Source organism: Mesoplodon bidens (assembly GCF_964165515.1).
Source record: "Mesoplodon bidens genome assembly, contig: HAP1_SCAFFOLD_879, whole genome shotgun sequence".
NCBI classification, from domain to species: Eukaryota; Metazoa; Chordata; class Mammalia; order Artiodactyla; family Ziphiidae; genus Mesoplodon; species Mesoplodon bidens.
Genome location: NW_027671324.1, coordinates 29205 through 41438, shown reverse-complemented (window position 1 = coordinate 41438; position 12234 = coordinate 29205). Strand labels below are relative to the sequence as shown.

At 36.9% G+C, this 12234-nt stretch overlaps 2 protein-coding genes across 15 annotated transcripts in view; one reads left to right on the top strand and one right to left on the bottom strand.

Annotated features, from left to right (window-relative positions):
- The window catches only part of LOC308611572 (ankyrin repeat domain-containing protein 26-like), a 105143-nt gene that overhangs the window by 79390 nt on the left and 13519 nt on the right, over positions 1 to 12234 (bottom strand). For 13 of the 14 annotated variants that reach the window (XR_014014965.1, XR_014014966.1, XR_014014967.1 and 10 more), the window contains one exon: positions 246 to 307. Coding sequence is in view for 11 of the 14 variants with exons in the window: in XM_081260297.1 (XP_081116423.1) it covers positions 246 to 307 (62 nt within the window). In the remaining 3 variants the exon portion in view is untranslated. Of the gene's footprint in view, positions 1 to 245; positions 308 to 846; positions 1807 to 12234 lie in introns of those variants that run through there. The other variant, XM_081260300.1, reaches the window with a different exon arrangement.
- Positions 2947 to 8296, top strand: LOC308611570 (ATP-dependent zinc metalloprotease YME1L1-like). The gene is made up of 6 exons (XM_081260287.1): positions 2947 to 3048; positions 4178 to 4290; positions 5150 to 5305; positions 6305 to 6456; positions 7466 to 7592; positions 7685 to 8296. The coding sequence occupies exons 1-6, from the start codon at positions 2957 to 2959 to the stop codon at positions 7798 to 7800; spliced, it is 756 nt and encodes a 251-aa protein (XP_081116413.1). The 5' UTR covers positions 2947 to 2956; the 3' UTR covers positions 7801 to 8296.

The window sequence follows — 12234 nt, the reverse complement described above, 5'->3', positions numbered from 1 at the left end:
CTCTGTGCTACACTGGTTTCATTAGGTGAATCTTGCAAATTAACAAAAGTGCACTATGTGGTAGTTATTATACTTAGCACACAATTATTTAATTAATTACAGGTTAAAAATGTAAGGAAAAAATTTTGATGGGCAAATGCAAAGGTGAGAAAGTAAAGTCAAAGCACCCCCCCTTTTATGTTTTAACATCACTCAGTGCTTATATTTTAAAATAAAAAAATAATAATAATAATAGAAGACAGTACCTCAGAATCCCAAGGTGATTCTATACCTTCCTCTTCTCCTAATCCTAATGCTGACATCATATCTGTAAAATGCAGCCACAGATACATTAATGAGAACATTTACTACTATGAATTTTAAATACATATATGTCTATCTCCATCCACAAATATTTAAATAAAATAAAGTAGCAGAAAAGAATTTCAGAGGGTTGAGGCATTTTCAGGAAGAAAAAGTTGGTAGTAGTTGGGATACTTCTGAAGAAACGGAGCAAAAGAAACATACTTAAAAAGAAATGGAAAAAAAAAAAAAAAGGGCTTCACTGGTGGCGCAGTGGTTGAGGGTCCGCCTGCCGATGCAGGGGATACGGATTCGTGCCCTGGTACGGGAAGATCCCACATGCCGCAGAGCGGCTGGGCCCGTGAGCCGTGGCCGCTAGGCCTGCGCATCCGGAGCCTGTGCTCCACATCGGGAGAGGCCACAGCAGTGAGAGGCCCACGTACCGCAAAAAAAAAAAAAAAAAGAAAGAAAGAAATGGATAGTATATTTGGATCTACACACTTTAGATGTTTTTAGACTAGCCTTTAAGCATAGAAAAAAATTCATAAATATTCACTAAATTACCACTCCTATTATTTTTCTGAGCTCCATCAAAAGAAGTCAAATTGGGCTTCCCTGGTGGCGCAGTGGTTGAGAGTCTGCCTGCCGATGCCGGGGACACGGGTTCGTGCCCCCGGTCCGGGAAGGTCCCACATGCCGCGGAGCGGCTGGGCCCGTGAGCCATGGTCGCTGAGCCTGCGCATCCGGAGCCTGTGCTCCGCAACGGGAGAGGCCATAACAGTGAGAGGCCTGCGTACCGCAAAAAAAAAAAAAAAAAAAAAGAAGTCAAATTCTTATGATCTGTTTGCTCCTGTGGAGCACGTTCAATATCAGTATCATTTTCTTTTTCCTCAATTTCTGGATTTGTTGCTCCTTCCTATAAAAACAAAACAAAACAAACACCTCATTCCAGAAAACATCATATTCATTCATTTGGTCATTCAATCAATCAGTAAGACCACAAACATTTACTGGATCTGGCAAATCATAGGCACTATACTGGGAGAAAAGCTGGAAATATAAATAGAAGACCGATTCTGCTCTGTATTCCAGGGGAAGTAGAGCTACATGAAAACAAGTAAGAAAAGCAAAGTATCGTTCAACAGCTCTACAACTGATGTGAACAGAGTACAGGAAGGGCACACAGGAAAGAGGAGTCAGCTGTATCTGGGTAGCTCAGGAAATGCTGCAAAGACAGGTCTGTGTCTTAAAAGACACACACAGTGTAGAGCGGGGAAGTGAAGGGGATTCTAGAAAAGGCAGCCTGAGCAAAAGGACGAGGCGTGAAACAACATAACAAGTCACGTGGAAAACTAGAACACAGTTACCGGGAATGGTATGGAGAGACAAAACTGGAGGATCAGAGCCAAACCAAAAAAAGCAAGTGTCCTCCTAGAACATGAACTTTCTCCTTCATGTGATGGGGATCCACTACATAAGTAGAGGTGTTACATCTTCATAAATATATTTTAGAAAGGTCACTCTGGCAGCAACGTAAAGATGAACATCAGGGGAGCAAAACTAGAAAAGAGCATTTCAAAATTATAAGTGAGAAAGTAATAGGAAATGAAAAATGGTAAGCAGGTAGAAAATACTGAACTTGATGAGCAACAGGATGTGGTGATTTCAGGGCGGGATGGAGTCCAAGATTTTTCCTGCTTTGGTATTTCAGTGATGTTATCTACTAGGATGGGGAAGACAGATGACAGAGTAGCTTACAAAGAGTCAGGAAAGAGGAAAGCATCAGGGACAATGTCTTCAGTTTGGGGCATAACAAATTTGAGGCACCCAGGGGACTTAGAAGAAAGATTTGGATAAATGCATTTGGATTAGTAATAGATAAACTTATTCAGGAAAAGCATATGATGTTAAGATAAATATCTGTAAAATATACTAACCTGGTATAATTTAATGATGCAAACCTATGCAGAGTTCTGAACTTTTGAAAATATAAACAAGACTGGGGAAGAAAACTATGAGATTCAATTTTTCGATTATATATTGCAACATTTGTTTAAGGATATAAAATATACCCTTTCACGAATATGTGCAAATATTCATTTCCTAGATATTATAGCAATACGCATTTTTAAGTTTCATGAAAAGATCTAATTGTAAAACACCAACTCAAGAGACTACAAGAACACTCCTTTTCAAAAATTAATCTGAAAAGACAAGTTTGAAATTGTAGAAGAGAATGTTTATGGAATTATAAGGCATTTTAAAGTATTACTATGATGTACGAAAGAAATATAAAACTGGATTTTGAGTGTTGCTGTAGATCAAAAAATTGTTTCTTAAAGTCATATAAGATATTCTGGAAGTCAAGGAGCAAATAATTTGAATTGGTAAACTTGAAAATATTTTTCAAAAATTAGTTGGGGACTCAAGCTTTTTGTGTCAGGTCATCTCTTCCTAACTAGAAAAATTATTATGAAGGTATGTAACCACAGATGACTTGGTGATTTATTATTAACACTTTTATTGAAGTGCACTGGCATTTTAAGAAAACAATTAGAGATGCCTTATCATTTTGGCCATTAAAAAGATCAATCCCTTTTCTTTGCTGTTAGTAAGATTAACGATAAACAGTTTTGCATAGAACATTTCTACATGTGTGCTGTTTTAATTTTCAATGAAAAGGTACTTTTTTTTTTATAATAGTTTTAAACCCAACGAAGGAGTTATCATCATAGGAGCCACAAACTTCCCAGAGGCATTAGATACGTAAGTATTAAAATTTTTGTGATATATTCTAGAATAGTGATGAACTTTAAAAATATTGTGCTAAGTGAAGGAAACCCATCACAAAACATCACATATTATATGATTGCTTTTATATGAAATGTCTAGAATAAGCAGATCCATAGCAACAGAAAGGAATTTAGTGGTTGCCAGAGATTAGGGAAAATGGGGAATAACTGCCAGTAGATTTGGGGTTTCTTTCAGCTGGAGAAGAGAGGGAGGGGGTAAAAATTCTCTAAAATTAGATTGTGGTGATGGTTGGGCAACTCTGAATATATCAAAAACCACTGGGTTACACTACCAAACGTAAAATAGATAGCTAGTGGGAAGCAGCGGCACAGCACAGGGAGATCAGCTCCGTGCTTTGTGACCACCTAGAGGGGTGGGATAGGGAGGGTGGCAGGGACGGAGATGCAAGAGGGAGGGGATATGGGGATATATGTATATGTATAACTGATTCACTTTGTTATACAGCAGAAAATAACACAACATGGTAAACCAAATTATACTCCAATAATGATATTAAAAAAAAACAACACTTGGGTTTTCGACTTCAAATTCTATGATATGAAAATTGCATCTCAGTAAAGCTGCTAAAAGAATCTTCTCACAACTTAAACATCACAAAGCTTTTGGGTGGGGGGTAGAGAGGATTTTTAGAATAAAGTTTACTATAGTTTAAAATTTTTATTGGTTTTATTATATAGAAGTTATTCATACTTTCATTTGATCTAATAGTTGGTTCTTGCCTAAGACTCTAGTTTAACATTTTGTACTTAATAGCAGTAAGATGGATGTGTAGCTCTCATAATAGATTGCTGTTGAATTATTTGTTCCTTGACTGGCCGACTTGCATGTCTTTGTCTCTGAAGGGTTGTATGCTATCTAGATGCACACATTTATCTATATGAACCTTTGTTCTGCCTTCTGGTTATTGAAACTGTTCTTTGAGCCACGTTTTATAAGGAACTAATCTGAATATTTATGTTCAAAATAAATATTGGTTGCCATTGTCTTTCCATCTTCTCTTTAGGATGTCAGTCCTGTTGAACTTGACCTTCAGCACAGTCAGCTTATTAATTTATATTTTCTTTTTGTATTCTCCCTTTAGCGCCTTAATACATCCTGGTCGTTTTGACATGCAGGTTACAGTTCCCAGGCCAGATGTAAAAGGTCGAACAGAAATCTTGAAGTGGTATCTCAATAAAATAAAGTTTGATCAGTGTAAGTCTTAATTCGACGATACAGACATTATCTCCATAAAATGGTAATATATCAATCCACCCTGTTTGTGGTCCTTACTCAGGATGTCTTAAAAGACAAATTCCTTTAAATGTCTATTTTTCTCTCCTCTTGTTTGTCCATAAAGTCCATTTCTCAATGAACGTGTGTCCAGAGATTCTGTCATTTTGAATCCCGATTCTAAAGAAAGTTTTCTTTTGAGTACTTAGATAATACTTGATGAAATCTATGTATAAATGTTTCTTTAGATGAATGTAAAATATAAAATCATATAAAAAGCACCTGTATATTATGAGCATAGTACCTCATGATATAGTCACTTTGGGGCCAAAAGAGGGGAAGCAAACTATAAAACAAAACACATGGAAATATTATGGAACTACCTGAGTAATAAAAGCAGCTATTAAAGCTGCAGTATTTTCAAAGATATCTGAATCAATTCTTAAAACCAAGTATGTTTCCGATAATAAGGGGGGCTTTTATGTCCAAAGTTATTTCAAGATGAAATTCTGAAAACAAAATGTCTATGAATGTGCTTTTCCAGTTTGTGGTTAGGCCATAATTAAAGGTTTGTAAGTCGTTATCTGGCAACTCTACCTTTCTCTGTTTATCACAAAATTATTTAAATATAAGAACTTTTGTGATTTGTCCCAATGACAATTTTAATGGTGTGTTTACTAGCAGTTTTGGCTTTTTCCCCTTAGAATTTAGTGAAGTAAGCTTTTGTAAAATTACAGTTCATGATGGCTATCTTCTTTTTTCATTTGCAATGTGAGTTCTTTATGAAGAGCTTTTTATTAGCTCTTCTGAAATTTTAATATTGTGTCCTGTCTGCATATAGCTGTTGATCCAGAAATCATAGCTCGAGGTACTGTTGGCTTTTCTGGAGCAGAGTTGGAGAATCTTGTGAACCAAGCTGCTTTAAAGGCAGCTGTTGATGGAAAAGAAGTGGTAACCATGAAGAAACTAGAGTTCTCCAAAGATAAAATCCTAATGGGTAGGTTTTCTTTTTTTTTTTTCCCCTATCTTATACTGTTCATTATGTTAGAGAAAAAATTCTTTTTTTTTTTAAATGGCCACTTGGTAATTTTTGGTTTGGTGGTAATTCACTCTTTTTTAAAAAATTTTTATTTATTTATTATTGGCTGCATTGGGTCTTCGTTGCTGCATGCGGGCTTTCTCTAGTTGTGGCGAGCGGGGGCTACTCTTCATTGCGGTGCATGGGCTTCTCATTGTGGTGGTTTCTCTTCTTGTGGAACATGGGCTCTAGGTGCGTGGGCTTCAGTAGTTGTGGCTTATGGGCTCTAGAACTCAGGCTCAGTAGCTGTGTCGCATGGGCTTAGTTGCTCCGCGGCATGTGGAGTGTTCTTGGACCGGAGCTCGAACCCGTGTCCCCTGCATTGGCAGGCCGATTCTTAACCACTGCGCCACAAGGGAAGTCCGAGAAAAAACTCTTAATTTTGAGAGAAAGTTTATAAAAAAGAAAGGTATAGAAACATGCAAATATATACTCTAACAGAGCAACACAGTTTGGCCTGTTATAGAACAAATACATTATAACTTATATTACACTCTTTGGGGGGCATGAGTGCCCATGTCTTTCCTCTTGTCTGATATTGCTGATAAAAGAATAGTTAATTTTACTGTTTTTCAGAATTTAATTTTTATTTTAAATCTTGAATTGCCCTCAAAACAGGTTAGTTATGATATTCCTGTTAAATTAGAAGTTTATTTTCTAGAAATAGAATACAGCTTTTCCTTTTGATATAAGGATTAAGATGACAGTTTTTACAGTTTGGTTTTCAGTTGACAAATTATGGTTTACATGGGTTGTAGAGTGGAATCTACTCATGTTTTAAACTTTCAAACTTTTAAAATATTTATTAATGATATTAAATCATATGACTCTAAGAATGACTTTGAGACAAAGGAGCTTCATTCATTTAAATATATCTTCTTAATGGAGTATTTTACTTAAGTAAATTTTTATTCTTAGGGCCTGAGCGTAGAAGTGTGGAAATTGATAACAAAAACAAAACAATCACAGCGTATCATGAATCTGGTCACGCTATTATTGCATATTACACTAAAGATGCTATGCCTATCAACAAAGCTACAATCATGCCACGAGGGCCAACACTTGGACATGTATCTTTAGTTTTTCTTTTCTTTCAAATAGTGCTCCCCAGGAGCTTATGTAGGAAATTGCTGATGAAAACATTTCAAAAGGAAATTCAGCTACTTCCTAGGTGTGTTGATACTTTCTTCTTTAACTTCCTCAACTGTCTTGAAATCAGACATACTTGTGAAATTTACCTGCTAATAAAGGATATCCTTAATATTTCAGATAATATATTTACATTATGAAATGTAATTCAGGAATGACAGCAAAATATAATTCTTAAATATGTAGTTGCTCTTTTCCCCTCAAAACAAATTATGTATCATAGTGACTGGTTCAATAGTTTTTCTAAGTTTTTTCTCATTGAGTACAAGTTTCATTTTCATATCTTTCTAATTATAGAGGTTTATTTTTATTTATTTATTTTTTAAATTTTATTTTTGGCTGCGTTGGGTCTTCTTTGCTGCACGCGGGCTTTCTCTAGTGGAAGCGAGAGGGGGCTGCTCTTCATTGCGGTGCGTGGGCTTCTCATTGTGGTGGCTTCTCTTGTTGCAGAGCACAGGCTCTAGGCGTGCGGGCTTCAGTAGTTGTGGTACAAGGGTTCAGTGGTTGTGGCTTGCAGGCTCTAGAGCACGGGCCCAGTAGTTGTGGCGCACAGGCTGAGTTGCTCCGCGGCATGTGGGATCTTCCCAGACCAGGGCTCGAACCGTGCCCCCTGCATTGGCAGGCAGATTCTTAACCACTGCACCACCAGGGACGTCCCTATAGACGTTTTAAACATTTTTGTGCAACGAGGGACAAACAGTTGTATTGCAGCATTAACTACTTATTATTTATAAACTGCACTTTTGCTTTCCTCATTTTATACATAGCTGGTTTGGTAATCAATCACCATGACCATCTCTATTAAATGCCGCTGAGCTTTCAGCATCATGGTATTAAGTAAGGTCATGAGAGACAAACGATAATTCAGGTTATTAATGTAAGTGTTTCAAAACTGTGTCTGAATTTTTTCTTTGTTTTTCAATTGTCTAGGTGTACCTGTTGCCTGAAAATGATCGACGGAACGAAACTAGAGCTCAGCTTCTTGCTCAGATGGACGTCAGTATGGGAGGAAGAGTGGCAGAGGAACTTATATTTGGAGCTGATCATATTACAACAGGTTGGCTGTAAAGAATCGCTTTGGTTCAAATTGTGTTTGTTGGTTTAAAGATTTTTTTTAACTTGAGTTTTATGTATATTTCAAAATTTTAGGTGCTTCCAGTGATTTTGATAATGCAACCCAAATAGCAAAGCAGATGGTCACCAAATTTGGAATGAGTGAAAAGGTAATGGCTAATTTTAATCCTTCCTCATGTATCAAATGTTGATGTGCCAAGTGTCTCTTTGTGAGAGAGGATTCTCATTATAAATTGATAGATTTTCCCCTGTCTCATTCCAAATGGATTTAACAAAGCTGACTCTAAACTAAATGTCATTTTCTGAGAAATGTAACATACTCTTTCCATTCCAGCTGCTCAATCAGTAAGAGTTATTACTTCATGAATTAACCAAATGATAATATAAATTCTTTAGCTTTTTTTATTCATATGACATCGAAGACCTACTTGTTGAGCTTGCTTACTTTGCCCTTTCCACATACTTCACGTTCCTACGTTATCACTGTGGCTCCATAAAGCAATTCCAGTACTCTGTGAATTGTGGATTTCTGGACTAGAATAGCTGCTAAGGTTTTCTAAGAAGGTACTCAGAACGATACTTAGGATTTAAAATTTTCCCTCTTGCTCACACTTTTTAGTATTATACTTTCAGAAGAATAATGAAGTTTTTTTGCCCTCAAGGGCATTTTTATATTGTATTTTTTCCTTGCCCCCATGATATGTATTTTCTTATGCGGCATGTGGGATCTTCCCGGACCAGGGATTGAACCCGTGTCCCCTGCATTGACAGGCGGATTCTTAACCACTGTGCCACTAGGGAAGCCCAGAACTATTTACATTGTGATTTAAATATTCAGTTCTTCTTTAGCTGATATATTTCTAATATTTTATGTATTGTCTTTAATTTGATTATTTTACTTGGACATGGTTATGTTCAAAATGTCTAGTAATTGTATTGTGTTTATATGACCTGTGGTTCTTGGTTTTAGTAAATTCATTTTTACATTTTCCACCCAATTTTATAAGGACAAAACTATAATTCGCTAGTAAAATATTGGCAGAAACATTGTACAGGCAAATATGACACTGCCAAAAATGAACTGTTATTACTGCTGTTATTCATAAGCTGATAAACTTAATTCAGACTCACCTTTGGAAAGAGAGTTGAAGGATTTAAATGAAAAGTTCAAGGTGGGTTGCAAAAAAAAAATCAAATGTATGGAAGTCAGGGATCACCTCTAATGATACTGTATTACAGTATTGAGAGGTGAGTGTGTTACCAAGTAAAAGAATGGAAATTATATCTTTTCTGGCCATTCTAGATTGAGTAAATTGGTGAAATCTCAAGAGGCAAAAGGAGCAAACTCCCTTTCCTTTTAGCACGTATACTGAAAAGAGAAATAGATTTCTGTGTTCACAGACCTTATTTAGAAAGCAGATGAGTACAGTGTATAATTTTATTTCTTAAGTAGCTTTTTGTTTAAGTAGTCCTCAGTTATCTCTATGATAGACTTTGAGGTTAAAAATGTAACATTTGAAAGTATGAAAGAGTTATCTTTAGGGAACGAAGCTTTTAAATGCGTTTATCTTTCATAACTAGAAGTCAATAGATTTTATAGTTTTTTTAGGGTGCATAAAGGCTTTTTATCTCATTTAGGGTTTTTGCTTCTCCTAAGGTTTCTGCCTCTTACATATCTGCTTTGTATTTCAGGATTCATATGAGCGAGCAAAACATATCTTGAAGACTCATGCAAAAGAGCACAAGAATCTAGCAGAAGCTTTACTGACCTATGAGCCTTTGGATGCGAAAGAGATTCAGATTGTTCCTGAGGGGAAGAAATTGGATGTGAGATGATAGCTCTTGATGCATTGTTGGTTTTATTGCAAGACCATAAGTAGCACTGCAGTAGTCGTATTTTGCAACACTTTTCTCCCATTCTTGGTATCACTCAAGGGTGTGAAACACTTTGTCAGTCTTTTGTCACATTTATCTAATTTCGATTATTCTCATGATGGACACCTACTGCAAACAGCAATTTATTAAAGAAAATAAAGAACTATCAGGATTGAAAACAGCTTGTTTGAGAAATGTCAATCAGTTATTAAGTTGAAAATAAGTAATGATTTTATGGTTGGTTACAGTGCTAGATGTGAATAGAAATTGTGCCTTTAGCTCTTGGGAAGTATTTTTACTTAGGAAAATAAAATTCTTGAAGGATTGTTTTTATTTCTAGACAATACCACTTATTTTTGATAAAGAAATGATGTTATTTGGCTATAGGTAAATCATATTTCTACATACATCAGTGGAAACTTCATTAAGATGCACTTAATTATGATCTAGATTGACCATATATAAAGTGTTTTTTTTAAAAAATCTAACAGTAGAGAATTGTGAACCTACAGATACCATCGGAATTTAAATGATTATTATAAGCTTTTTAAAATGCAGCTTGCATTTTCATGGTCTTTTTTTTTTTAACATTACTATCACTCTGAAAATGAAGTTTATTTCAGAGCAGCAGTATTTTGTTAAATAAACAAGTAACACACCTCAAATTATGAATAACTGTGTAATTATGCTTTGCGTTAAAACCAAAATAAAACCAAAAACCCAGTCCCATTCAGAGTGAACTTTTGAATTATGCTGTGTTAGAAATGGAAAGTTGTGTTTATTTTTCAGTCAGATTTTGTGAATATGAATGTGTTGTTACAGAATTTACAGATGACTTTATTTAACTCAGTAGAAAAATTATTTTAGAGCACATTGTAGTGGTTTTACAACCATACTATATTCTTGAAGTGATTTTATTAAAATTACCTACAGTTTTCTAGTAACTTTTAAGCTGTATATGGTCTTCGTTGAGGTTGGTAGAGGGAGCTTGCTACATGATATTCTTGCCCTTTATTTGGGTAGTTTAAAATTTTGATGTACTTTCAAACTTAGAGAAACATTACCAGAATAATACAAGGAATTCTCATATACCCTTGATTCTGATATACCAGTTATTTTCATTTGCCCGTTTTTTATTGCCCCTGCTTCCTTTCTCCCTTCCTCCTCTCTTCCCTCCCTCCCTCCTTCCCTCCCCTTCTCTCTGTGTTTATATATATATGAGTAGACATGTCTTTGCGTGGACACGTTTTCATTTGTCTTGGTAGACTTCTAGAAATTGCTGTGTGATGTGGTGAGTTTCTGTTTAACTTTTTAAGAACCTGATGAACTGTTTTGAAAGTAACTATAATGTTCCAACTACCAGTGTATGAAGGTTCCCGTTTCTCCATATCTTGTACAGTGTTTCTTATAGTCTTGTCTTTTTGACAAAGCCAATCTAGTGGGTATGAAGTAGAATCTCATTGTGGATTTAATTTACATTTCCCTAGGACTAGTGATTTTTTTTTTTTTTTTTTTTTTTTTTTTTTTTGCGTTATGCGGGCCTCTCACTGTTGTGGCCTCTCCCCTTGCGGAGCGCAGGCTCCGGACGCACAGGCTCAGCGGCCATGGCTCACGGGCCTAGCCGCTCCGCGGCATGTGGGATCCTCCCCGACCGGGGCATGAACCCGTGTCCCCTGCATCTGCAGGCGGACTCTCAACCTCTGCGCCACCAGGGAAGCCCCAGGACTAGTGATTTTGAACATCCTCTGCTAGGCTTTTGGTCATTTGTATATCGTCTTTGGAGAAATGTCTGTTGAAATCCTCCCTCCCCTATTTGGGTTGTTGTCTTCTGTGTTGTAAGAGATCATATATTCTAAAGAGAAGTCCTTTATCATATGGATCTTGGGTTTTTTTGGGTTTTTTTGGTTTTTTGGTGGTACGCAGGCCTCTCACTGTTCTGGCCTCTCCCGTTGCGGAGCACAGGCTCCGGACGCGCAGGCTCAGAGGCCATGGCTCATGGGCCCAGCTGCTCCGCGGCATGTGGGATCTTCCCGGACCAGGGCACGAACCCATGTCCCCTGCATCGGCAGGCGGACTCTCAACCAGTGTGCCACCAGGGAAGCCCAATCTTGTTTTTTTTTAATCCAGTGTGAAAATCTCTGTTGTTTGAGTAGGGTGTTTAGTTCCTTCATATTTAATATTTATGTAGTTGTTTTTACATCTGCCATTTGCTATTTGTTTTCTGTTTTTCTCATATCTAAAGAGATCCCTGTGTTCCTCTTCTTCTTTTCTGGCTGCACAGCATGGCTTGTGGGATCTTAGTTCCCCAACAGGAATTGAACCCGGGCCCTTGGCAGTGAGAGCACGGAGTTCTAACCACTGGACTAACAGGAAATTCCCTGTTCCTCCTATTGTGAGTTATGTCTTAGCAGTTGCTCTAGGGATGACAGTACGCATTTATCACTCTTAATCACAGGCTCCTTCAAAATAATACAAGTTTAATTCTGTCAAAATGTAGTAAATTTGTTGCTTTCTTACCTACTTCTTGGCCCTAAATAGCAGAAAGAAGAGGAGAGATGACCTAGAGAACCTCAGTCTCTCCACTGGGAATTGGAATAGCCTCTAATTTTAGCCACAGAAGGTTTTTCTCGACTGTATATGTTGGGATTTTGCAAAAATCCTGTTCTGATGAACCTCCAGATGAGATTGGTGGGAGGAGTGAGTGGTGTGGCTCTTACTCCTTAGCTGCCCAGAATGACTGTCGTCTCTGA

Excerpts from the sequence above, each read along its gene's own strand:
- LOC308611570 (XM_081260287.1), top strand. The coding sequence starts at position 2,957 with ATGAAAAGGTACTTTTTTTTTTATAATAGTTTTAAACCCAACGAAGGA. Across the intron at positions 4,291-5,149 it reads TAAAATAAAGTTTGATCAGT|CTGTTGATCCAGAAATCATA; the intron begins GTAAGTCTTAAT and ends GTCTGCATATAG. Across the intron at positions 6,457-7,465 it reads GAGGGCCAACACTTGGACAT|GTGTACCTGTTGCCTGAAAA; the intron begins GTATCTTTAGTT and ends TCAATTGTCTAG.